Below are 27,541 nucleotides of genomic sequence, written 5' to 3'. Positions count from 1 at the left end.
GAGCCCCAATGTTGACAGTGGTGACAAGGTCTGTAAAGCCCTGTGGAATATGACGGTGCTATACAAGAAAAGCATAATAAAAAGCCTCTTATTTATGTGCTGTTTCAATACAATAAAGATTTTATCACCAGGAGATTATCACTCCCTGGACTACAGCTCATGTGAACCCTTTTCTGACCACGCCCCCTCCCATAATAAGCTGCTCACTGTCAATAGACAATGTTATAGACAGCCTGGTGTGGGCGCGGTTAGCTTTCTCTGCTACATGCTACATCTAAACCCTCGGTTTGTATAACAACTGCTGCACCCAGTAAACTAAGTGATACATCGCTAGAATCAGGGTCTTTTTCTCTACTTCATGATGAGGTAACAAAAACTTGGTGACAGATTCCCTTTAATGGAGGCAGGAGGAGTAAATGGAAATATTACCAGAAAAGTTCCAACATGCTTTTGTTTTTTTACACAATGACTTTACAAACTTTAGGGCAAGGATGTTTACTAGCAAGGTGTCTTCATGTTAATTTATTTTGCCGGACTCATTTCTTGCCTTTGGAGAAAGTTAAATCTGTCTCTTCCAACAGTATGGACGTTGTGCCATACCTTTTCGATGCGAGGCGCTCACCGCTCCGTGTTTATCTAAATACCGGTGTCATTTTGAGACAATGAGTTGGCTGCTTTAAATAACTCAGAGCAGCGCTGTTACTTCCATTTTCCTGAAAGAAGCGGATGGAGAACGCACTTCTAATAAATCAGACTGTCGAATGTGCTTCTCGGCTTGTTTTATTCAGACGGCGGTGAAGTGTAAACAAATAGCTGGGCTGAAAACCTCTTGGTATTGATCTTCCATGATTGAATGCGGAGGCAGGCCGGAGAGTCGGACACAGAGCTGTTATCTCCTGCCTGTGCTAGACCTGCTAATGAGAATCAGGGGATGTATGTGCTGCACTCATATGCATGGGATGTAACCTATTGTCCACCACATAGTCCATTATCTGCTTAGGCTAGATGCCTAAAAGGCAGCATACTGTTTTTTTTTTTTTTTTTCCCAAGTCTTACATTTCCTTTTTTTGCTTGATTATTTCACAAATACTGCTCCTTTTTGGGGAAAAAATAGAATTCTAAACAGGAGTTTGTAATACATTTGTGTGCATGGACTCTTTAGGAATCATGTTCACTTTAATTGCAAAGATGCCATAATCCATACTTCATGTTCCGAGAACCTCTTACTGTTGTCTGTGAGAAAAGCAAGGAGAATGGTTATTAAGGAAAATGGCAGATCTAAGGTGTTTTATCAGTAAAGCATCATTTCCCCCAGCTTTATCTCCTCTATATGGCTCCGTAAAAGCTTTAGATAAAGAACAGCGAGTCAGAGAAAATGACTGCTCGTGGAATATCAAAGCCAATTCACATATTGAATAGCTCTTTCATAGTTCTCCTGATCCCACATTACTGTGGGTCCTTTAAAATGGTCTACACGCCAGGAGTTAGATACACAATTCGTGGAATTCCCATTTCACCCCCCCATTGGGACAGTTTAATAGATTTATAAGGTTCTTTTTAATTTTTACATTGTGTTTTATCCCTATGAACTTTTTTCAAAAGAAACACATTAATCTGGAAAAGTACATACATATTTAGGTTATTTTAAAAGGTTTGTACCTATTATATAAAAAAGATAGGGGATTACATATTGATCATTGGGTTCCTAACTGTTGGGGCTCCCACCAATCCCGAAATGAAGTTTAGCGAAAATGTCTGAATTGAGCGGCGATAGAGCATGTGCACAATACACTCCATTTATTTTCAAGGGAGAGCTGGACATAGTAGAGTACTGCACTTTCCAGCAGTCCCATAGAAAATGAAGAGAACGCAGATGCACAAGCTTGACCTCCACTCCGTTCATATGGGGCTCTGCAGAGCCCCTTTTTCAGATCAGTTGATGCCCAGTGGTCAGAATCCCAGCGATCAATAAGTTACACTTTATCCTACATTAAATTCTTGTTTATCAAAGATGTTTTGCCATGTATGTCCATGCTATCGTGTCCTTTTTTTTTCCTAGCGCTGGCGCTGGCCGCACTGGTTGTTACATAGTTATTGATATCATGCTGGACATGGCAGAGCGGGAAGGAGTAGTAGACATCTATAATTGTGTCAAAGCTCTGCGTTCTCGCCGAATCAACATGGTTCAAACAGAGGTAATTAGCTACTTTTCAGTTACAGGGGTTATCAACTACTGAGTGTGTGTTATTACTTTACTGGAGGCAAACATACGGATTGCGAAAGGGTTGTCCTAGTAGTGGACAACATTAAAGGCCCTGTCACACTTAGCGACGCTACAGCGATCCCGACAACGATACGACCTGTCAGGGATCGTTGCTGCGTCGCTATGTGATCGCTGGTGAGATGTCAAACAGGCAGGCTCACCAGCGATCAGGGGAGCAGTGACATCGTGGAAAGAATCTTTCCACGATGTCCTGCTCCTGGTTACCAGCCTGCTGAAGCAGGAGCAGGCAGGTAACCATGATAAACAGCGGGTTACTAGGGGCACACGCGCACTTAGTAACCCGCTGTTTATCATGGTTACCACTCTGCTACGGTGAGCGGGAGGTTACCGCTCACCGTAGCAGAGTGGTAACCATGATAAACAGCGGGTTACTAAGTGCGTGTGCCCCTAGTAACCCACTGTTTATCATGGTTACCAGCCTGATCGCTGGTCACACACAGCGATGTGTGCTGACCAGCGGGAGGGCAAAGACCAAAAAATGGTCCAGGACATTTTGCAGCGATCAGCGACCTCACAGCAGGGGCCTGATCGCTGTGAAGTGTCACACATAGCGACATCGCTGGTGACGTCGCTGTTGCCTCACCAAAACCGTGACTCAGCAGCGATCTCGCTAGCGATCTCGCTATGTGAGACGGGGGCTTTACTCTAAGGTACATGGAGTTGCATCTTTGTATTTTAACCAAATATTAAAGCTGCTCTGTATTCAGGATATTCTTCGAATTTGTTACTTGGGGGGAGGGTGGGGCATGAGAATTGAGCACACAAAAATAAAAAAAAAATTGATTAAGGGTATGTGCACATGACCATGTCTTTTTCAGGTGGGTCTGCTCTGAAACTCTCTTCAACACTTGAAAAGCAAAAAAAGTGGACATATGCACTGCCATGTCATATCGACTTGCTTTGCATGATCAATCGAGATGCAGCAACGACACCGGAAGTCAATAAAAGAATAGCTATGGCCAAATCAACAATGAAGTCACTAGACAAGTTCTTCACATCAAGCAACATTTCACTGGTGACTAAGAGACAGCTCTTATATAGTCTGTTTTTTTCTGTAGTAACATATGGATGCGAAACCTGAATGATGAAAAAAACAAGACAGAAGAATCAATGCCTTCGAAATGTGGTGCTGGAGAAGAATGTTGTCAAATACCATGGATGGCAACAAGAACAAACAAATCAATTTTGGAACAAATCAAGCCAGACATGTCACTAGAAGCAAGGAGCACCAAGCTAAGACTTGTCTACTTTGGACACATCTTACAAAGAGAGCAATCACTGGAGAAGGACATCATGGTTGGAAGAAGAGGAAGACTATCAACCAGATGGCTTGATACAATCAAGATAAGACCCTGGTGGACCTATCTAGGCTTGCACAAGATCGATCTTCGTACACAGCGTTCATCCTTCAAGTCGCCGTGGCTCGAGATTGAGCTGAAGTCCATTAATAATGCATATGTTCACTCTTTATTTAGCTTCTTTTAACCGCTTAAGGCTTGAAAAATACTCTATTCTATACATGATGTAAAAAATGCTGGAGGCAAAGCCAACTCAAGAGACACCAAAAAAGAAACTTCAGGAGAATAAACGCTGCCTCCATTTTCCTGAAGCATCTTCTACTTGAATTATTTGAGAAGTACAATGATGGTCTATAAAACGTAGTGTGCACATACTCTTAAAGCGGACCTTACACATTTAAAGTGATCACCTCCTCCACTTGCCCTTGTATCACTGATTCAGGAGCAGTTTTTCATTTTATGCTGCGCTCCTGTTACAAAATTATGCCCCTTTGTAATAAAGATGCAGAATTTCCCTTCAACCACTGGATGTGTACCACAGGACTTCTGTTGTAGAGGAGAAAAAGTAAACGACCACAGCAAAGTTCTGTGGCATCCGCTCAGTTGGTTGAAAAAAAAATGTACATGTTCATTACTGGAAGGTATTTAATTGGAACGGAGGGGCACAGAAAAAAAAACTGTTCCAAAATAGTTGCATTTGGAGTAGGTGCTCAGGTAAAATAAAAACAATCCAGTGAAAGGTCCTCTTTAATGCTTTTCTGCTTTTCTTTCCCGGTGTACATAGGAGCAGTATATCTTCATCCACGATGCCATCCTTGAAGCATGCTTATGCGGAGAGACTGCCATTCCAGTGTGTGAATTTAAAGTTGCCTACTTTGACATGATCAGAATAGACTCCCAGACCAACTCGTCACATCTCAAAGATGAATTCCAGGTATTATCAGTATGTATTCTAGGCTTCTCTTTCTTTAACGTATTGCAAGTATTTTAATGTACATTTCATGTCTTCAAGCTTATATGCTCTCCTTTAGAGTTGTATTTAGCAATGTGGGGAAACAAATTTAATTTTGGAAAAAATGCTGCAATCCCAAATTGCATTTTGGGAATCCAGCTAATAGATGAAAATGAATGTACGTTTTGTGCTTTAAAGTGATGCCCTACTTTTGTGGCTCCTTTCAAGAAGAGACATGTACATAGCTTGTATTGGGTATGTACAGTGTTTGAGTATAAAGAAACGGGTTCAAAGCTCCAGTGAAGCCATCTTCATCCTCTTCATGTAGAAAGACTTGCTCTCGCCTTTTGTCTTTTTAGCAGGGTCTCTATATGGCCATCAAAGGCAGCAAGCAAAAATACAAGATTTTTAAAACACAATTTCCACGCAAAATAGAGCTTCACGTTAAAAGCGTTTTATGGGCTCCACATAAATTACTGAAGTCTCTCTGTGACTCCAAATAGCTATTGCACACTGTCAGGAGTCCCTTCTATTTCCAGTTCAAGCAAGAAAAGTTGCTAGTCATAATGTGACCCCAATGCTATATTGAGAAAAGTGGATGAGCAGCTAGTTGGCACGTGACCTTAAAGGGAATCTGTCACCCCCTGGCGCTCATCTGACCTCTAATATGGGCTTACAGGTGATAGGTAGGTATAGATTTACATTTCTATCTGCATGCCTCATATTAGAGGTCTGGTTCCCGTGAAATGGCTTTTTATTCAGTGAAGTTTCCGATGCTTGCGGAACTGGGGACTGTAAGAAATCCACGCCTACAGTGTGAATTTAAATATTTTCCTCCTCCCCTGCACGTCATAGTGCCCTGTGACATGCAGTCTCCGTGGCCATGCCCTGCGCACTTCGCTTTTTACAGAAGGCACACTTGTACTTTGTACTATGCAGTCATAGTACTGCAGGGATCTTGTGCGCATAAGCATCGGTGAGACACTGTGACTTACCGACGCCTGCGCACAAGATCCCTGCAGTACTATGACTGCATAGTACAAAGTACAAGTGTGCCTTCTGTAAAAAGCGAAGTGCGCGGGATCTGGCCGCGGCAGCTGCACATCACAGGGCACTATGACGTGCAGGGGAGGGGCAAATATTTTAATTACCACAGTAGGCGTGGATTTCTTCCCGGGCCCGCAAGCATCGGAAACTTCACTGACTAAAAAGTAATTTCACGGCAACTAGACCTCTAACATGAGGCATGCAGGTATGTATAGATTTACACTTCTATCACCTGTATGCTCATATTAGAGGTCAGATAAGTGCCAGGGAGTGACAGATTCCCTTTAAGTATGCAAATCACATACTTGCGGTTGCTTGATGACTACTTAATCTTGGCAATAAAGTGGATTCCTGACAGTGTGCAAAATGCACACGATCACGATCTGCCAATCTACAGCCACATAGAGTGACTGAAGATATTTCGCTGAAGCCCAAAAAACCCCTTTAAGTGGGCGAAGCAAGATGTTTTTAGATTGAATCAAGTCCTTGTTTTGTGTATGTAATTCACATGTCAGGAGTAGTCATCTCTTTGCATGAAATTTAATAAAAACCAATAATAGTGGCTTGTGACTGTAAATTGATTTTGGGCCCCTATTTGGAGTCTTTAGAATAGTCAGTCAGCAGATTGCTGTACAAGGAACCTTGTGATGTTAGAATTGAAGTCACCATGCTCAGATATCCAGAAAGATCAATAGTCTGCAAAAAACAGCCATTCACTCTGTTTATATCAATCAAGTGGTTTTCATTATGTTGTTTACTTCATGTTTCAGTCTACTTTTTAGATTTTGACTTATTTGTTCTTTTGAGAACACTTTAGGTGTGTCGGGTTTCCATTAAATTTAAAAAGTACATTTTAGCTGGATCTTTATGTACCCATATCTTCTAACATGTCAGAACAAGTGGAATTCCGTACATTGACACTGCCTCAAATCACTAGAAGTATCTTTATACTATAGATTTGCATATTTGTGCTATGTTTGCCACTTTTTTATCTTTTTCCAAACAAAATAGAGTAAAAAGATAAAAAGTTGCTTCACCACCGTGAGATGAAGAAATCTCTGCTTTAAAAACTAAAAGAGCACAGAGTTTTGTAGTAAAAGGCAGGTATTCTTTGTGGACGTCCCTGCTCCTTTAAGGGGTCCGGTCCTGTTGGAAATAGTATCTGATCTGCAGGCAGGCTGTTACAGAGCAGGAGGAGCTGATCAGATTGATATACATTATTTTCGGAAAGGTTTCAGTAAAACATTTTATTCAATGAATTCCCTGGTGTGTGTTTGCATACAAGGCCAGTGAGCGGTCCTGTTCAGTAACTGACAACTTCCCTGTATGTGTGTGCAAGCAGATAGCTGTCAGTCACTGAGTAGGACCGCCCACTGGACTCATGGATACAAACACCAGGGATTTCAGTTAATATATTGCATATTTTACTGAAACTTTCCCAACAAACCCATTCATTTTGCTCAGTTTCTTCTTTTCTATACCATGCCGTCCACAGATTGGACTGCATGTAGAATGTGACTGGTTTCCTTTAATTTTTTCTTTTCACATGTCTCCATAACATGCAGGAAAATGGAAAAAAAAATGAGGATGTACACTTAAAGAACGTTATAATGAACACCAAGAAATGATACCCAAAACATAAGAGGTTGTTTGAAAAAAAGATCAATGAAACAATATGACATACATCATTCCTCCTGTCGTATGCAGGAAAAGTATCATTTGTATTCCCTAGATCTGAAGTGCACATCCCTTTTCCATATGATACTATTGAATTAAACTTTAATGACCTAGACCCATTTATAAAATAAGCAGTATCCCTTAACATATAATAAATACCCTATATGAGCACAGTGCATTTTTGCACTAGGCCTTCCCTCTTCCCCTTCCATCTCCAAACTTCCTGGATCTGGTAATTGAGTATTTTACATTTATTATATTAGAAGAAGATTAGCTTTTTAATACGCCTTCAAACTAGTGGCCATAAACTATTTTTATTGAAAAAAGGATTTGTATTGCGCTTTCCTGACCATGAACTCAAAGCGAAGCATAGATATGTATGCGAGTCTTCATCATAACCGGTCTCTCTCTTATTCATTTAGTTATTAACTGCTTAAAGGGGTTGTTCAGCCTAAGGGTACAAGTCTGCAGTCCTTCTATATAGATCACAAGGGAAGATTGTCAGTCATTACATGTCTCACACGGGTAACACCTGCTGTCATTATTAATAAGCTCTGGAGGCAGATTCTCCGGGAGATTATGTCCGGCCCTTAGTTCTTATCAGCTGATTTACATATTAAAGAAGCACTCCCATGAATAATTTTCTTCACTAAATGTGCGTATATGTGTATGGTGTGTAGTGTTCGTATTAATATACCCACCTACCATCGCTCTCTTCGGGATCCAGAGATGTTCTGCTCCTCTTCTCAGTGACGTCACCACTCGGCAGACTCTCCGGGTCACACTGCGCTCTGTATGACCCGGAAGTGGCTTTTGCAATGTAAGTGTATGAAGCGTTTATAGGCTTACATTGTAAAAGAGATTTCCGACTCACGAGTAGAGTGCTCAAAAAGCAGTGACGTCACAGAGTAGAGGAGGAAAATGACGCTGCATATCGGAGAGTGTGGCGGTAGGTGAGTATATTAATACACCCACACTGTACACCATACACACACACGAATTTTACTGAAAAAAAAATATTCATGGGGCGCATCTTTAAGAAAAACTTGTATTTCTCTTGAAAAAGACATCTGATTACAGCTACCATAATATAATTTTATTCAGCTTCCTATGACCTGCGTGCCCATATGCAAGGTTTAGGAGGGTTGATCCTTCTGACAGATACTTTTTAAGAGAATTACAGACGTTTATTACTGAAGTTAAGCCACGTTACTGGTGCCACACAAATAGAAGCTATTTTTCCTGTCCCAATATTCACTAAGAGCAGTACTTTGTCTCTAATGACTCTCTCTCTCCTGCAGACTCTGAATTCTGTGACGCCTAGATTACAGGCCGAAGACTGCAGTATAGCCTGCTTACCAAGGAACCATGACAAGAACCGCTTCATGGACCTGCTGCCGCCTGACAGATGTCTGCCTTTCTTAATTACCATAGATGGGGAGAGCAGCAATTACATCAATGCAGCCCTGGTGGATGTAAGGAGACCTCTCTCTCTGCGTGATGCATGTAGAGGACAGGAATCGAGCCTGATACACTGTGATTGATGGATCTGTGCTGCGAAATATTCCAAAACAAATAGGAAACTAATGGGCAGTAATTAAAGCCCTGTTGTCGTTCACTGAAATTGAATTCCCATGAAGCGTTGGCGAGTTGTTTGTCATTTTCAGGGTTCACCTCTAGTGGGAATGATGCCTTCACATGGTCCATTTATTTCCACTGTAGCTATTAATGTAGAGCTTAGTAGCATTCAAGGTTAGTCCACAGATCTGGTTGAACCTCAAAGGCTACTGTGTGGGTGACAGGCGTTCACTTCTTCCCAGATGTCATTTACTTGTCATATACCTTAATTCTGCTTCTCGTGTGCATCGCTCTGCAATTTCCTACACATCTGCTCACTTCAGAAGCCGAATATCACTTCTAGAGAACAGACTCAATGAACCAAGCTGTTCTGTTAATGCTGATTGCTCGATGCACAGCGTAAAGAAGGTGACGAAAGTGATGTGTAATTACAGAGAAAGGTATAAGTAACACGGTTTTTTAATAACAAGTGGAAAATGTAAAGTAAAAAAAGAATATAAGGAGCCGTAATTGGCGAACTCCACAGCAGCATGTATCCTTGTTTGCATGTCACGGAGCTGCGGTATGGCTTGTTTTGCGATGTTTACTCAATTCCAGTTCACGGATTCTTCACGCTGAATAATTAATGGATACATTAAGTTGTAAATGGAGACTTTAATGAACTACATTAGGCAGAGCATTTTCTGTTGCATTTAGAAGAGGCAGCGCTATTTGTTTCATTTAGCATAATTGTTTAAGTGACGCTCAATGTGATAAAATGCATCGGGGAATGGCGTGCTGGATGTGTTCAATGCATCAGGCTCAAATCATTTCCATGCCATAGTGACGGACTTAATGCGCCGTGATTTTAGGGCATCGGTGTCAGTGGCTCTGAATGGCTTTCCTATCTGGATCAGTGTAAGAATCTTCCCATCCTTTTATGCTTCCGACAGCTTGGAACCTTGTGTAAACCTTCTATATAGCTATAACAGAAGCATCTAAATATAAAGCTGTTGGCTCTCGTGCCCATATTGGCAGACCTGTCCATCTTTCTGCCCTTTGTCTCTTTTTGCTAAATGCATGTCTTCATCTTTTTTTTTCTCTCTTTGACAGAGCTACAGACAGCCAGCTGCCTTCATCGTCACACAGCATCCCTTGCCAAACACTGTGAAGGATTTCTGGAGATTAGTATATGACTACGGCTGCTCGTCCTTAGTAATGCTGAATGAAGTGGACTTGACGCAGGTCATTTTGTTGTTTGGTTTTTAGGCTAGGGCTACGCAGTAACGCGTTGCGCTCAAATCAAGACATCATCTCTTATGGTGTCGCACAGCGACCTACTAAAAACAGTCTCAAATGTTTCCAAATATGTCTAATTTTCGCAAGTGACTCACTTGTCCTAGACTTCAATGCAAGTCCTATGCAATGTGCGTGCGACTTGTCTGTGATTTGGTCTTTTTTTTTTTTAGCGCAAAATCACATAGTTGCATCTGACAATTGCAGTCACCGTGTAGCCACAGCCTTAGCGTGCAGTCTATGTTGTATAAAGTGGACTATAATTAAATTGATAAGGTATGGATTGTGACCCACAGGGTTGTCCACAATACTGGCCAGAGGAGGGAATGCTGCGCTACGGCCCAATCCAAGTGGAATGCATGTCGTGCTCGATGGATTGTGATGTCATCAGCCGAATCTTCAGAATATGCAATCTAACACGGGTAACTAAGTAAAAAGTGAAAAAATGCATGAAATTTGTCATGTCATTAAAGAGGACCTTGCATTTAGGCAATCACTTATTAATTTTAGAAATTACAAATAAATTGACATTTGGATGTTACAACTAATGTTGATCAGTGTCAGACTGTGTACAGACACATTCACTATTGGGAAATGCTGTCAATAGAGATGGGGACATTTTTATAAATAATAAAAGTGGATGGCCAGGATCCCTTATAAACGGACTTTAGATTAGTTTAGAATCATGCTGCTTTTGCTGCAGTGGACATCCAGGAAGAATTGCCAACTTCTGAAAAGTGTAAAAATAGAAAAAAAAAATCATGTTTGTATTTTTCAATGAAGCTGGAAGAGCTTGTTCTTTATAATTTTAAAGTCCATAGTTGATGTTGCTAATGTATTTATCTACATACTCTGATTGTGGATACAGTAGTGTTCAGAATAGTAGCAGTCCAATATAAGTGACCAGATTAATCACTGTTTTTGGTATAAATTATATTACTACAATTTACCAGTTGGTGCAGTAGATTCTAAGAAAACCAACAGACTCAGCATTCATGATCTGCATGTTTTTAAGTCCGTGTATTTGACTAATTAATTGAAAGAGGGTGTGTTCAAAATAATAGCATTGTGGAGTTCAATTAGTGAGGTCAAACATTCTGTGAAGTAACAGGTGTGAATCAGTTGGCCCTTATTTAAGGATGAAGCCTGCACATGTTGTACTTGCATTTTTCCTTGAAAGCCTAAGAAATATGGGTCATTCGAGACATTGTTCAGAAGAACAGCATACTTAGAAAACAAAGTTGATTGCAGAGGGTAAAACTTATAAATAAGTGCGACAATGATAGGCTGTTCAGCTAAAATGATCTCCAATGCTTTAAAATGGAAAGCAAAAATGGAAGAATACCATTCAAATGAATATAAGAATAGCCAGAATGGCAAAGGTTCAGCCGATGATTAAAGACAGTCTCAAGTTACCTGTGAGTACTGTGACAGATGCCTGTGTGAAGCTAATGTCTTAGCAAGAAGTCCCAGCAAAGTCCCACTGTTAAAAAAAAAAAAAAAAAAAAAAAGACATATACTGAAGCGGATACAATTTGCCAAAGAACACATCAACTGACCTAAAGAGAAATGGAGAAACATATTGTGGACTGATAAAAGTAAAATTGTTCTTTTTGGGTCCAAGGGCCGCAGACAGTTCGTCAGACAACCCCCAAACTCTGCATTGAAGCCACAGTACACTCTGAAGACAGTGAAGCGTGGTGGTGCAAACATAATGATATGGGCATGTTTCTCTTACTATGGTGCCGGACCTATTTACCGCATACCAGGAATCATGGACCAGTTTGCATATATTAAAATACTTGAAGAGGTCATGTTGCGCTGAAGAGGTTATGCCATTGAAATGGGTGTGTCAGCAAGACAACGACCCTAAGCACACCAGTAAACAAGCAAAATCTGGGTTCCAGTCCAACAAAATTGAGGTTATGGAGTGGCCAGCCCAAACCCCGGACCTTGATCCTATAGAACATTTGTGGGGTGCCATCAAAAATGCCGTTTCTGAGGCAAGCCAACAAATGCCAAAAAATTGTGGGATGTAGTCAAAGCATCCGGGGCTGGAATAACAGTTGACAGGTGTCAGAAGCTGGTTGACTCTATGCAATATATATGAGAAGCAGTTCTAAAAAAAAAAACTGTGGATATACAACTAAATATTAGGCTAGTGATTTCACAGGAATGCTAAATCCTCAAATAAAAGACAAATGCAGACGCTGCTATTTTTTAGAACAGCCCAATGTTCATTTTTTATTTTCTGTAAAGTGGTTAAAAATTATATACATTTCTTCATGTTTTGATTTAGAAAACAGTGTGCAATGTTCCCAATGCATGGAAATAAAGACTAGTATAACGATTTTGTGCTTAACTCTTGTTTTTGAACACTACTGTATATATTGCTTATAATCTGTATGACTTACTATGTTTTGTTTTTTTAATTTGTTCGTAAAAAGCTGTTCCATTATTATTATTTTTATTATTCTCCAGAGAGAGGTAAAGTGTAAATGGTACAGTTTCAGTGATGCTTCATGAGCCAAAAATAGTACTGAATAGACTTTTGAATTCCCTTAGATAGTTTAAGTGCCAATATACATCAGATGTTGACCGCAGCGATCTCTCCTAGCTACCACATACACTTGAATGCCCAGCTCTGCATCACATTAATATAGTTTCATTAGGGAATGGGGAGTAAGTTAATGCCAGATACCTCTGAACAAAAAAAAGATTACACAAAACAAATAGTCCTCCACTATCTAAAGTAGGGCTTCTAAAGCTTTCTACTGGGACTCAGCAGTCAGTATTTGGTCGTAGTGGTCCTCCATCTCTGAATATAATGTGTTAACTTTCAAAATAACACTCAATTCACATCTAATTTGATTCTCTGGTCTGCAGAACTTTAATTTAGTTGCATTTTTTACTTCCTTTTGTGCTCAGATCAGGGATTGATAAATCCAACTAAAGGTGTGTGCCGTCAATGATCGCTTCTGTCAAAACTCTCCCCAGCAATGCTTCAACAACAACTGTTGCGGCCCACTTCCATTTGAGATGCATTGATCAATAAGTGTTGGATCTGATCATTCTTAATTTCATAATCCAATATCTCCTTTCAAGATGCAATTAGAACTTTAGTTTGACCAAAAAGTTTTGTTTATACCTCCAATAATAGACAGGCTTCTAATGTCTACATTTAGTGTAGTGTCTATATTGTTTTAGCTTTTTTATATTGCAATGTTTGTACCGAGCACCAGTTAACATAAGGAAATTGGTCATATAACGTTATGACCAATAATGACCAATTCATATATAATATGGCAATAATATATCAATGTTATTGTAAGTAATCGTACAAGGTTTTCTAGTTGCGCAGTGAATGCTTTGTTGTGATGCTCTCCTAGGTATACATGTTAAGGAAGCATACTGGTTAAAGAGGGACTCCGCGAATTAGATAAAATGGCATCCCTGATATAATTCAAACAGCAGCCCATCCTAGTCACGTGACGCTGCAGACTGAAGACATACTGCACCCGAGACCTGTGTCTCAACTGACTAGAGCTGTATTACACATACTTTAGTTGACGGATGGGAGCACGGCCGACATAAATGCATTAATATCTCTTCCTCGCTGAGCACAAAGGGAGTTATCTCCAGCTTCATCCTCCTCAATGTTTGTTTTCCATTTGGGAGCAGTCAGTCTCTGTGCACTGCTATAAAGCGGTTCTCCTCTGATAGAGGATTATGAAGCTGGAGATCTCCTCGTCGACCATAATGTGGGTTAAGACCTATTTCTTCACATATCACAGCCGTGCTCCCAGCTGACTGAGATATGTGTGGTACTGGTCTCGGGAGGTGCATGTCCCTACTATCAGGAGACTATAATGGGCTGCAGTTTGAATTATATCAGGGACTCCATTCTATCTTACATGGAGAAGCCTTTAAGTGAATAATTTTGCAAGCCATAACAACATTGCACTATGATATGACATTGGTCAGTAGATTAGTTTTTAAAAGGATACACATTTTCAGCCGCAGAGTATAACTGCTATCTGATTGTGGGAAGTGGCTGACTAAAACATTAATTTTCATGTTCTTTACTTTGGACAGCCTCAAGAAGGGTATCTGATGGTACAGCAGTTCCAGTACTTAGGATGGGCGGCTCATAGAGAGGTGCCAAATTCCAAAAGATCTTTCCTAAAATTGATTTTACAAGTTGAGAAATGGCAAGAGGAATGTGATGAAGGAGAAGGACGTACCATTATTCACTGCCTGTGAGTTAACGACTAATAGCCATCATTTATTGCTACTCTGTCACTGTGAGCTCTCTAATGGATGTCCTTATTGACTTGGCCTGTGAATCTGATACATGATTAAAGGTGTGAAATGAGAATCTCATAATGTATCTGCTTTATTTTGGTAGCTTTATTTGCCTTCTTGTTATATAGGTAGGGATAGAGCGATGCTCTTAATCTTTCTAAAGGTTAGATATATCTGTGAAAACCAAGAACAAAGTTATCTATTTTGTTACTTGCTAAATACATAAAGCCTAAAACATTTCTGTAGTGGCTGTAAACTTTCCAAGCAGGGACCTCATTGAAGGGGAAGCATATATGGGTCAATAGTGTTTTTAGTTTTTTTATTTTTATTTTAGTGATATTTACCCACACAAAAATCTATGGGTAGGAGAGAAATTTCTAACATGCCTTCTTCAACTCCATGAGCAGTCAGATCCAATAGTTTCTGTGCATCAAATATTATTTTTTTAAATTACTGTTATCCACATTTTACTTAGACATGTATAAACAAGGCATAGTGGTCATGGTTTGATTACCCCACCACTTATTCTGGGTTTGGGGTGTCATTTTTTTATTTCATGTATAAACAAGGCATGCAGGGTTTTTTTTTTCCCAAGTTGGCCTTTCAGCAACCAGTGACAAACTGACACCTTCTCAGCCGGAAGTGATGAAGACAACTTTGTGGCAGTTAGTTACTGGAACGCTAATTTGGGTGGAAAAGCTGTTTAATAGAGATGGGCAAATATATTAGAGTGGAATTTAATCTACTTGAATATTACAAAAGTCCATGTTTGCCAAAATGCTGATTTTTTTTTATAATTATCTTCCGCCGCTGGCCACCATTTTGCTGTACTGTAAAGAGCTGTCAAAAGATTAAAAAAAAATTGCTTTACGTACCTTAGTGCTTACTTCTCCGGCCCCTCTGCTCTTCACCGTCACCCATTCAGCACTTGTTGAATCTTATGATTGTCTCTGCAAGTGCTGGACCTCTGAGCCTCTTCACGCTGGGCCAGGACTTCTGGCTTTGATAAGGCTCCGGGAGGGTTCTGTGCAAGCACCTCTAAGGTATTGACGTCTTAATGTGCACCGTGGCCTTGAGTGCATTCACAGAACAGTCTTGGGATTCATCAAACCCGTGAATGCTTGACTGGCCTGAAGAGGCTCTGGGATTCAGCGGTCACGGTGGTAATTTAGATGATACAACAGGGAACGGATGGGTGAGGGTGGGGAGCGGTAAGGCAGGTAGAATTTTCTTTTTCTTTTACATTTTGCATTTATAATGGTCTAGTGTCTGAAGAGACCCCAGAGAATAATAAACATTATCAGTTACTGGAGAATAATTTCTGAGAAGAATTTCACAGGACAATTGCTTGTACAGGCAAATTCGAATTTTGCCTGTACTGTTCATTTCTGCTCTTGAGTGATTTTTTTTCTTTATTAGCTAATTGTATGATTTAGCTCTATTGCCTATCTATTGATTGTAAGCCATGACTTATAATGCCTTTCTCTTTCGATCAAGAAATGGTGGAGGACGAAGCGGTGTGTTCTGCGCCATTAGTATTGTGTGCGAAATGATCAAGAGACAAAATGTGGTGGACGTTTTCCATGCTGTGAAAACACTACGCAACAGCAAGCCAAATATGGTGGAGACTCCGGTGAGTACTAAGTCTGTGTTCATCCTTTATAGCAGGGGTCTCAAACTCGGCTGGGTATATGGGCCGCACATGGAAAAAATTTGAATTTGGGGGGCCGCATTCTTTGTTCAATGTGACATTTTTAGTGATACCATTTTTTTTGTATACACCTTTTGAACATTTTTGCCGTGTTTATTTTTTTATGGCTTGGGTCGTTATGGATGTGGCGATAATAAACGTGCACTTTTTTGTGTTTACTTTAGTTTACATATAAAACAGCATTTTTAGTGCCCAATATTTTTTCATGCTTTATTTTATTTTTTATTTTTTTTACAATTTTATTTCCCCCAATTGGCCACATACAGTAATATTGTCTTACAATTAGCATCATATAGTAATAATGGAAAACATCTTGTAGTAATGTTCCCCATCCAAGTCCCCATCTTGTACTAATGTGCCCCATCCAGGTCCCCATCCTGTGGCTATGTGCCCCATCCAGGTCCCCATCCTGTGGCAACGTTCCCCATCCTGGCGCCCATCTTGTACTAATGTGCCTCATCCAGGTCCCCATCTTGGGGCTATGTGCCCCATCCAGGTCCCCATCCTGTGGCAATGTGCCCCATCCAGGTCCCCATCTTGTGGCTATGTGCCCCATCCAGGTCCCCATCTTGTGGCTCTGTGCCCCATCCAGGTCCCCATGTTGTGGCTCTGGTCCCCATCTTGTGGCTCTGTGCCCCATCCAGGTCCCCATCTTGTGGCTATGTGCCCCATCCAGGTCCACATCTTGAGGCTATGTGCCCCATCCAGGTCCACATCTTGAGGCTATGTGCCCCATCCAGGTCCACATCTTGAGGCTCTGTGCCCCATCCAGGTCCCCATCCTGTGGCTATGTGCCCCATCCAGGTCCCCTCTTGTGGCTATGTGCCCCATCCAGGTCCACATCTTGAGGCTCTGTGCCCCATCCAGGTCCCCTCTTGTGGCTCTGTGCCCCATCCAGGTCCCCTCTTGTGGCTCTGTGCCCCATCCAGGTCCCCTCTTGTGGCTCTGTGCCCCATCCAGGTCCCCTCTTGTGGCTATGTGCCCCATCCAGGTCCCCTCTTGTGGCTATGTGCCCCATCCAGGTCCCCATCCTGTGGCTATGTGCCCCATCCAGGTCCCCTCTTGTGGCTATGTGCCCCATCCAGGTCCCCTCTTGTGGCTATGTGCCCCATCCAGGTCCACATCTTGAGGCTCTGTGCCCCATCCAGGTCCCCTCTTGTGGCTCTGTGCCCCATCCAGGTCCCCTCTTGTGGCTATGTGCCCCATCCAGGTCCCCATCCTGTGGCTATGTGCCCCATCCAGGTCCCCTCTTGTGGCTATGTGCCCCATCCAGGTCCCCTCTTGTGGCTATGTGCCCCATCCAGGTCCACATCTTGAGGCTCTGTGCCCCATCCAGGTCCCCTCTTGTGGCTCTGTGCCCCATCCAGGTCCCCTCTTGTGGCTATGTGCCCCATCCAGGTCCCCATCCTGTGGCTATGTGCCCCATCCAGGTCCCCTCTTGTGGCTATGTGCCCCATCCAGGTCCCCATCTTGTGGCTATGTGCCCCATCCAGGTCCCCATCTTGTGGCTATGTGCCCCATCCAGGTCCCCATCCTGTGGCTCTGTGCCCCATCCAGGTCCCCTCTTGTGGCTCTGTGCCCCCTGTGCTGTTCTTCACACACATAAAATAGAAAAAAAAAAAGATGATTCTCACCTGTCCTCCGTTCCCTCGGCGGCCTTCCTGCAGATGTGGCCCGCAGGCACCACAGAGTCCGACCGCTTGACGATCCCGACCTGGTCCAGGAGGAGCCGCCGACAGCAGCGCTGCATTGCCGCACAGAGACTGTCTCCCAGCACTGCATTTCCAATGTCAGCCGCCGGCCAATCAGAGGCCAGCAGCTGACATCTGCATATGGCAATGACGTCATACTCGCTGCGCCGACACGCAGATATCAGCTGCTGGCCTCTGATTGGCCGGCGGCTGGCATTGGAAATGCAGTGCTGGGAAACAGTCTCTGTGCGGCAATGCAGCGCTGCTGTCGGCGGCTCCTCCTGGACCAGGTCGGGATCGTCAAGGGGTCTGTGCCTGCGGGCCGCATAAAGCAGCCTCAGGGGCCGCATGCGGCCCGCGGGCCGCGTGTTTGAGACCCCTGCTTTATAGCATCTGTAGACAGCATAATAAGTGTGTATATGTAATGTTGCAACTAAATATACGGTATATTCTCCTCTAAAGAATGATGTTTCATCCATGCAGTACCGGGTTACTTTTTACTAGCTTGATGGTACCATTATCTATTGAATTTGTCTACTTAGACTTCTAGAACTCGATGGGCAAATGTTTAGCTAGAACATAGACTAAAGAAATGGGTATAATCTATTTCACTCAGCAAATATTTCTGTAGCCATAAAAAAACAGCAAAAATCTTCTATAAAGAGTCGTTTTTAGAATGGCAAAGCACATTTATATCCTGTGTGTTCCAGCGTAACATTTTATGTTTGCTTAATAAGGTTCATCAACTCATAATGATCTAGTGTTTGCAGAGAAAGCAACTGGCCCCTGGGATCTCCTGCATATATCACTGTGCTAAGGGAACAATGGAACCAGGGTAAATTATGGAAATCCTGCTAAGCAAACATTCCTCAAATGAGCTGTGTAGTTAATGAGAAATAATGTTTGTTTGGATAATTGTTTTCTAATTATTTTTTCTTCTTTGCACTTATTTATTTATTTTTTTTTTTTCATTTCTTTGCTCCTTTTATTCTTTTTTTTTCTTTCTGTAATGTATGGCTGTTTTTAGGGATGTGAAACATAAAATAGGACTTGTTTGACTTTTAATAATCCTGTACCTACAAAGGAATCAGTCTTAATTGCATTTTGCAAACCTCATAGTTTTACTTTCATCTCTCCAATTCTGCAATATGTACTGTGAAATTGCTTATATGTAAATCAGCGGCGGTAGAAATTAGCAATAATTATAACAAATCACTTGACAAACCAGGGGGTTGCTCTGACTAATATAGTTTACTGGACTAAGAATAATGGAGGCATCAGGACCGCTGATCCTATGAAAACTCTCTAGTATGTCCAAAAGAAATTGCATCAAATTGGCAATTGTTTCTTAATATTTCGGTGCATCATTGCACTTATATCAACCACTTCACAAAACTAATTTGCTATAAAACGCATGGAATGCACAGTAACAGACTGTGAAAATACACCTTTAATCACAATAATCTATCAGGTAGATAGATTATTACACGCTCACTAATGTAATAGCGTTTTGCCAAGTAATATCATTTCTATGTATTTACCACATGTCAGTTAAGCAACTTCATTGCCCATAGTAGTAAACCTGATTTATTCCTACCAACTCCTGAATCCAGGAGTTAGAAATAACTGCTCCAGTGTTATAACAGTGTGCCTGCTGAGGATCTGGTCCTAACTCATTTTTATTATGCCGCCTGGCTATGAAGTCAAAGCTAATGTGATTTATACATACTGTTTCAATATCGAAAAAATATGGCTTTACATTTCCAGCACACACTTGAGCACATTTTTCTAAGAAATATCCCCAGATACAGAAGGTGTGGAGAACACAGATGTATCAATTTGAGCCAACTCTCATGGCACAGTTTACCTAAATGGAACCCACACTAGCCACGTCATAATCTACACTGCTCAAAAAAATAAAGAACACTCAAATAACACATCCTAGATCTGAATGAATGAAATATTCTCATTGAATACTTTGTTCTGTACAAAGTTGAATGTGCTGACAACAAAATCACACAAAAATCATCAATGGAAATCAAATTTATTAACCAATGGAGGCCTGGATTTGGAGTCACCCCCAAAGTTAAAGTAGAAAAACACACTACAGGCTAATCCAACTTTGAGATAATGTCCTTAAAACAAGTCAAAATGAGACTCAGTATTGTGTGTGGCCTCCACATGCCTGTATGACCTCCCTACAATGCCTGGGCATGCTCCAGATGAGGTTGCGGATGGTCTCCTGTGGGATCTCCTCCAGGATGGCACATCAATGCGAGCTGTGTCAAGAAGGTTTGCTGTGTTAGTCAGCGTAGTGTCCAGAGGCTGGAGGCGCTACCAGGAGACAGGCCAGTACACCAGGAGATGTGGTGGGGGCCGTAGTAGGGCAACAACCCAGCAGCGGGACCGCTACCTCCGCCTTTGTGCAAGGAGGAACAGGAGGAGCACTGCCAGAGCCCTGCAAAATGACCTCCAGCAGGCCACAAATGTGCATGTGTCTGCACAAACGGTTAGAAACCGACTCCATGAGGGTGCTATGAGGGCCCGACGTCCACAGATGGGGGTTGTGCTCACAGCCCAACACCCTGCAGGACGCTTGGCATTTGCCACAGAACACCAGGATTGGCAAAGTCGCCCTGTGCTTTTCACAGATGAAAGCAGGTTCACACTGAGCACATGTGACAGACGTGACATAGTCTGGAGACGCCGTGGAGAGCGATCTGCTGCCTGCAACATCCTTCAGCATGACCGGTTTGGCAGTGAGTCAGTAATGGTGTGGGGTGGCATTTCTTTGGAGGGCCGCACAGCCCTCCATGTGCTTGCCAGAGGTAGCCTGACTGCCATTAGGTACCGAGATGAGATCCTCAGACCCCTTGTGAGACCATATGCTGGTGCAGTTGGCCCTGGGTTCCTCCTAATGCAGGACAATGCCAGACCACATGTGGCTGGAGAGTGTCAGCAGTTCCTGCAAGATGAAGGCATTGAAGCTATGGACTGGCCCGCCCGTTCCCCAGACCTGAATCCGATTGAGCACATCTAGGACATCATGTCTTGCTCCATCCACCAACGTCGCGTTGCACCACAGACTGTCCAGGGGTTGGCAGATGCTTTAGTCCAGGTCTGGGAGGAGAACCCACATGAGACCATCCGCAACCTCATCAGGAGCATGCCCAGGCGTTGTAGGGAGGTCATACAGGCACGTGGAGGCCACACACAATACTGAGCCTCATTTTCACTTGTTTTAAGGACATTACATGAAAGTTGGATCAGCCTGTAGTGTGTTTTTCCACCAGGCCGCCATTGGTTAATAAATTTGATTTCCATTGATGATTTTTGTGTGATTTTGTTGTCAGCACATTCAACTTTGTACAGAACAAAGTATTCAATGAGAATAATTCATTCCTTCAGATCTAGGATGTGTTATTTGAGTGTTCCCTTTATTTTTTTGAGCAGTGTATTTTTCTCTTTTTCATTATAATGTATGCTAATCTTTCTTGTTAACATAGGTCCTCTTTACCCAGTTTTTGAGTTTTATTGTACATGAGCTTATAAATGCTCTAAAATATTTTCCTTCAGATATTCTTATTATTTTTACCTTTCCTTTTTTCCCCCTATTTTGTGCTACGTGGGGCTTAATTTTTTGTGTAATTTGTCTGTTTGTTTTTTTCTTTTGCTGATATAAGTGGAAAATGTAAAGGAAAATAGAAAATATGGGTCAATTTTTAACCTTTTTTTATGATCATAAAAGACATATTTCTTCAATGGGTGCAGGACTAAAAACAGCAATTTAAAATGGTCGTGTGTGTATATATAATACATAAAAAAACAAACTTATTATATATATGATTTTCTCTTTATTTACATTTTTTTGTACTCACTATGTAAAAGACCTTTGGTGGGCATTTTAACATATTAATAAATTCTTGCATTGCTGATTAACCCTGTACCAGGGACTGGTATATTAGCTTCCCTTACAGGGGTATTTAAACTTCTAGCATAGGAGAGCTGACTGGGTCTTCTAGGACCCAGCAGCTCCTTTTCCCTCCCTATACCCTGCAATTATGTGACCGCAGGGTCTAGAAGAAGCACTGACAGTGCTTCCTCATCTTCATACACAGTTGCTGGTTCATCACTGTGTTTTCAGAAATTGAGAAGGTAAACATGGTAATAAACCATCTTTTTCTTCTCCCTGGGAAAGGAGATCAAAATCCAGAATGAGATCATATATATATATATATATATATATATATATATATATATATATATATATATATATATATATATATATATAATCATTCTATCTAGCAAAGGGAAAAAGAAAAAAGCTGTCAAATTTTGTGATAGAGGCTCTAAAAAAAGAGGCTTAAGTTGAGGGCCTCCTTCTGTCTCCCATTTTGACAGGTGTGACATTCTGCTTTTCAGCAGGAAGAAGGAAGATACCCCTGACTGTGTGTCTGTGTGGGGGGAAGGGAATGATACAGTGCTGCATGGAAACACAGAGGAGTTGCTGTTATCATTGGATGTAGTTAGGGAAGGGAAGATATAAACCTGTGTTATAGTGCAGCAGGAGGAGGATAGAAACAGCTGCTGCAATCCTGCCACAGCTTCTCAATAGTGTGCTGCGGCTTTATACTTGTAGACAATATGGAGTGTGAGACTTGGATTAAAGGAGTTTTTGGGTGGTGTAAAAACCCTGTTCTCTGACTGCAGGTTTTTTTTAAAAGCAAATCCTTTATTCACCCTCCTCTGGTCCATTGTGGACTCGGTGTCTGCTATTGTCTGCAGCCCTGACGTCACTTCGATAGTGCTGCAGACAATAACTGACCTTAGCGGCTCTGCTAGAGTTAAGGGCATAACTCGCTCCAAGCTGCTGAGCTCACTGATTGGCTACCGTACTATCAACATAACTTCGGACCTGCAGACACCCGAGTGCAGCAGCAGAGATTCAAGACTGAATCCAGGGAGGGTAAATAAAACAGTCTTTTATTTTTTTAAAAACAAAATCTAGCCAGGAAGAGATATTAAGCTAGATAGGTCCATCAACACCACAACCTGGATGACTTCTCTTATTGGCTCACTACAGCCTCCTAACTTTACAGTGATGACATATATTGTGAATATCCTTTTCATTCTACTAACAATTATTCTTAATTTCACAGGAACAGTACCGCTTCTGCTACGATGTTTCACTGGAATACCTAGAATCATCATAGTTGGATGTGTCAAGTGCGGACAAGCATCACTCCAGCTGTGCAGTGGGGGATTTTTACATGGGACCTTTTAAGTTTTAAACCAAGCAAACAAAAACAAAGGAAAAAAAGTATTTTTCTTATGACTTTCTGTATCTTCATACAAAGGACATGAGCTGTTTATATGACTGTAGAGACAGTATTGATGAATTTAGTGCCACATGATCACACTGCTGGATCCGAGAACTGGACAGTCTCTCCAGGATTTGTATGTATTTGTATATGCAGCCGCCTCACAAGCCAACTCTCCAGCCAGTATGTTGCATGTATCTATTTACAATGTGGCAGTTTCTTTTTTTTAAATAAAATTTGTCTAAAATGATTAACAAAGAAATTCAGATTAGACAGTAAACTCCTGTAATTCTCTCTACATTTCAAGCATCATGGAACTGTACTTGGCTTAATATTTTTTGTACTTTTCTGCCTGGATCGTACCATATATATTATTTTAAAGGAATCCCAAACATAAGCCAAAGAATCAACTGTAAATATGTCAATATGGAGAAGCACACTCTGTATTTATTGCTTATTTACATTCCTTTATTTTGACGGCTGAAGAAACAATCATTTTTTTCCTGAGGAAAGCTTTTTTTTTTTTTTTTTTGCTGAAAACGATGGCGGTTTATTTTTGTATGTAACGAGTGTAAGTAAAAAAAAAACTGTTTTCTGCGTTAACCCGAGAGCAATGTTTTAAAGATGTTTTGTTGTATTTCATTCTGGTGAACACAAGTTATGTGAATTTGTTTGGTTCTGGACCTTCTTTAAAAACAGGACCAAAGTGATCTACAGTTTTCCACCAAGATATTTAGTAACCATAGATCAATTATTCATATACCACGTGGGAAATCTACGCTTACAAATTCGAGATCTGAATCCCAGGCCAGTTGTTAGGAACGTTGAGTTACTCTTAAGAGGAGGAGAAGGCAACATTATGGTCTTGGGCCTGAGAACATTTGATTAGCACATTGTAAGAAAATGTGTCTTGATGTTTACAAAGTTGTAAGCTTTGGGCTCTTGGCAAAGTAAATTGAAATAAATGAATACAATATTCCAGGTGTGTCACTTGTCCCATGATTGCCGAAAAAAATATTGAAATTATGATTTATGCCAACAATTTGTGCTGGCTTTTTATGACCTTTTTCTTTGTATTTTTATATCTCACTCTTGTCTACATTGGAGTCAGTTTCTTAATGTTACCATCTGCAGTAGGTATATTTTATATAAAGATGTGTTGTATATTATCAATAACAATAATATAAGCATCCAGTACAAATAAAGGTTTTTTCCCCCCGTTTCTATGAATGTATACCCTAGTGTTTTTGGTGTACATTATTAGTTTTGCTTTAGAATTGTTAACATTTGTATGATAACTAACTACATCCTACCATTCTCTAATAATACATGATACATGATATTGGCAAATGCTAAGCATTCCTCAGTATAGCAATTAAAGGGAATGTGTCAACACAGAATGAATGTTCAAACCAAGCACAAGCATTCGCTGCATACTTAGCGGGGCCAATCATTTAATTGCATTTTCCCACCTGTTTATTTTCCCTCTATCTCCACCCTCCCATCCTCTTTGACAGTTCTGGCTTTATAGAGCCAGAGAAGGGAGGAGATAGATAAAAAAAAAAAAAAGTAGGTGGGAAGGTGCACTTAAATGTTCGGCCATGCTATGATGCACCGAGCGCCTGTGCTTGGTTTAAACAGTCATTCTGTGCCAACAGATTCCCTTTTCTATCAAATACTCATGAACACTCCAGACCAGGAACAATGCTATCTCTGGGAGACCTACTTCTGCATACTACAGCTATGGCAATATTTTTGTCCACAGTTTTAATGTAGATGCAGTTTTTGCTTAAGTTTGAATTACCAAAATATATGTACAGCAAGTAGTTTATTGTGATTAATCTCTTTACACCTCCAGGTGCTTATACATTTATCAAGAGTTTTCAAATATTGTGCATTGGCATTGTAAGTCATGTACCGGGAGTGTTCTTCAGTACACAACAGAGCCACGGGCGAGAAAACCAACTCTTACCTGTCAGTTCATTCCCAAAAGAACTATTTTACTTAAGTGAATATTTTTACCCGGACAATAGAAAACATTTAAACTTTATGCAGACATTAGCCAACAGCTGTTACCTCTGTGCTATACAGCGTGGCACCTAAGCAATCTGTATTTACTATTCATCTATAGAATTGCCTGCTGGCATACCTGTCTAAACCGGCCGCCTATTACCGTTTTACATCCTGAGAATTGGATTAATTGTATGCGTGTAACATAAAGGCTAGCCTGCGGTACAGCACTGAAGTTTACAAACTTACAAATATTTCCCCATCCAAATTTCCCTCTCACTTCCTGTTGTGTCTACAGCAAACTCAGAGGAACTGTCAGTCCTCAACTGTATCGAAGATACCAAAAAAAAACTATGGTGACGGCAGTTTAGCTGTAATTAAAGTCTTAAGCAGTTGAATAACTGTCCAGTAGTAAAATGCTGTGCAGAAACTTTCTCCTGTAACAAAAAGAAGTTCAAGTATGGTCTGGAGTCTGTTGTGTGCCGTATCGGCACCTCAAAGTGGATTGCGATTTTGTTATTAACCCCTTAACAACATCTGACGTACTAATACGGGTCTGTGCCCTGGGACTTAAGAGCCAGACCCGTATTAGTACGTCATGGCGATCGCGCGCGCACACAGGCTGTGCGGGCGCGATCGCCGCCGGGTGTCAGCTGATTGTCACAGCTGACACCCGATACTATGTGCAGGGAGCGGTCCTGCACCGCTCCCAGCACATTAAACCCCCGCGATGCTGCGATCGAAGTCGATCGCAGCATTGCGGGGGCAAGGGGAGGTGATCGCAGATACTCACCTCCTCTTCCGGCTTCCAGCGCTGTCTGCAAAGGCTTCCCGGGTGTTGCCATGACGACCCGATGTCGTCATGACAACATCCGGGTCACCAGACAGCAGGAAGATTGTTTGGACATGCGCAGTGCATCTCCAAACAATCTTCTCCCTGTCCGGCGCTGACAGCCTGCATGGCACAGGGATGGTGCTGCATTCCTGTGCCATGCAGGCGATCAGAGAAAAAAAAGTGAAAGTCCCAGAGTGGGATAAAGTAATAAACTATATAAGCTTCCAGAAAGTGAAAAAAAATAAAATAAAAAAAATAATCCACCAAAAATAAAAATATAATGTACCCATCAATAAATATTATTATAAAAAACAATAAAAGTACACATTTGGTATCGCCGCGTCCGTAACAGCCTGACCTATAAAACTGTCCCACTAGTTAACCCCTTCAGTGAACACGGTAAAAAAAATAACGAAGCAAAAAACAATGCTTTATCACCATACCGCCAAACAAAAAATGGAATAACACGCGATCACAAAGACAAATATAAATAGAAATGGTACCGCTGAAAACGTCATCTCGTCCCGCAAAAAACAAGCCGCCATACAGCTCCATCAGCCGAAAAATAAAAAAGTTATAGCTCTCAGAATAAAGCGATGCTAAAAAATATTTTTTTCTATAAAATTGCTTTTATTATGTAAAAGTGCAAAACATAGAAAAACTATATAAATGTGGTACCGCTGTAAACGTACTGACCCGAAGAATAAAGCTACCTTATCAATTTTACCACACGTGGAACAGAATAAAAAAAAACAATTCCTGAATTGTTGGTTTTTGTTTATTCTGCCTCCCAAAAATCGGAATAGAAAGCGATCAAAAAATGTCACGTGCCTGAAAATGGCACCAATAACAACATCAAGTCATCCCGCAAAAAATGAGCCGTCACATGACTGACTGCCAAAATCTGGAAAAATTATAGCTCTCAAAATATGGCGATGCAAAAACTAGATTTTACAAAAAATGCGTCTTTTAGTGTGTGACAGCTGTCAGTCATAAAAACCCCATATGATTCTGGTATTGCTGTAATCACACCGACCCGAAGAATAAAGTCGTCAAATCACTTATACCGCACAAGGAACGGCGTCAAAAATAAACTCTTGGGTTAGGATTGGGTTAGGGCTGGGTTTGGGGCTAGGGTTGTGCTAGGGCTAGGGTTGTGCTAGGGCTAGGGCTGGGCTTGGGGTTAGGGTTGTGATGGGGTTGGGATTTTTTTCAAAAGTAAGAAAAAAAGATGACGATATGGCGACTAGTGTTGAGCGCAAGTGCTCGCTACTTGAGTTTGCATCAGGTGCTCTGGTATGCATTGAGTATCGTGGGTATTTGAGTGACATGCTCGAGTCTCTGCCCCATATGCGTTGCAGCCAAAAAAACTTTACCGGGATTGCCTGCCATGCACGAGCGATCCCCGCATGGGTTTTTTTGGGTGTCTAATAACCGTGAAACATGCGGAGCAGGGACTTGAGCATGTCACTCGAGCACACGCTGTACATGGTGCATACCTGAGTACCCGATGCAAACTCAAGTAGCGAGCACTTGCGCTCAAGACTAATGACAACT

The 27,541-nt window shown here is 41.4% G+C and overlaps 1 protein-coding gene across 17 annotated transcripts in view; it reads left to right on the top strand.

The window, feature by feature from the left end:
• The window catches only part of PTPRK (protein tyrosine phosphatase receptor type K), a 381,227-nt gene extending 357,109 nt beyond the window's left edge, over positions 1–24,118 (top strand). For 9 of the 17 annotated variants that reach the window (XM_073676048.1, XM_073676045.1, XM_073676040.1 and 6 more), the window contains 8 exons: positions 2,060–2,195; positions 4,367–4,525; positions 8,560–8,733; positions 9,929–10,060; positions 10,408–10,533; positions 14,207–14,370; positions 15,914–16,049; positions 22,978–24,118. In XM_073676048.1, coding sequence (XP_073532149.1) covers positions 2,060–2,195; positions 4,367–4,525; positions 8,560–8,733; positions 9,929–10,060; positions 10,408–10,533; positions 14,207–14,370; positions 15,914–16,049; positions 22,978–23,031 — 1,081 coding nt within the window. In that variant the 3' untranslated portion in view covers positions 23,032–24,118. The remainder of the gene's footprint in view (positions 1–2,059; positions 2,196–4,366; positions 4,526–8,559; positions 8,734–9,928; positions 10,061–10,407; positions 10,534–14,206; positions 14,371–15,913; positions 16,050–22,977) is intronic. The other 8 variants (XM_073676054.1, XM_073676055.1, XM_073676057.1 and 5 more) reach the window with 1 other exon arrangement.
• Positions 24,119–27,541: the final 3,423 nt, after the last annotated feature.

Source organism: Phyllobates terribilis, unplaced genomic scaffold (assembly GCF_046119375.1).
Source record: "Phyllobates terribilis strain yellow unplaced genomic scaffold, ASM4611937v1 Scaffold_3__8_contigs__length_932513732, whole genome shotgun sequence".
Classification (NCBI taxonomy): domain Eukaryota; kingdom Metazoa; phylum Chordata; class Amphibia; order Anura; family Dendrobatidae; genus Phyllobates; species Phyllobates terribilis.
The sequence above is the reverse complement of the archived record's forward strand: the minus strand, read 5'-3'. Positions and strand labels throughout refer to the sequence as shown.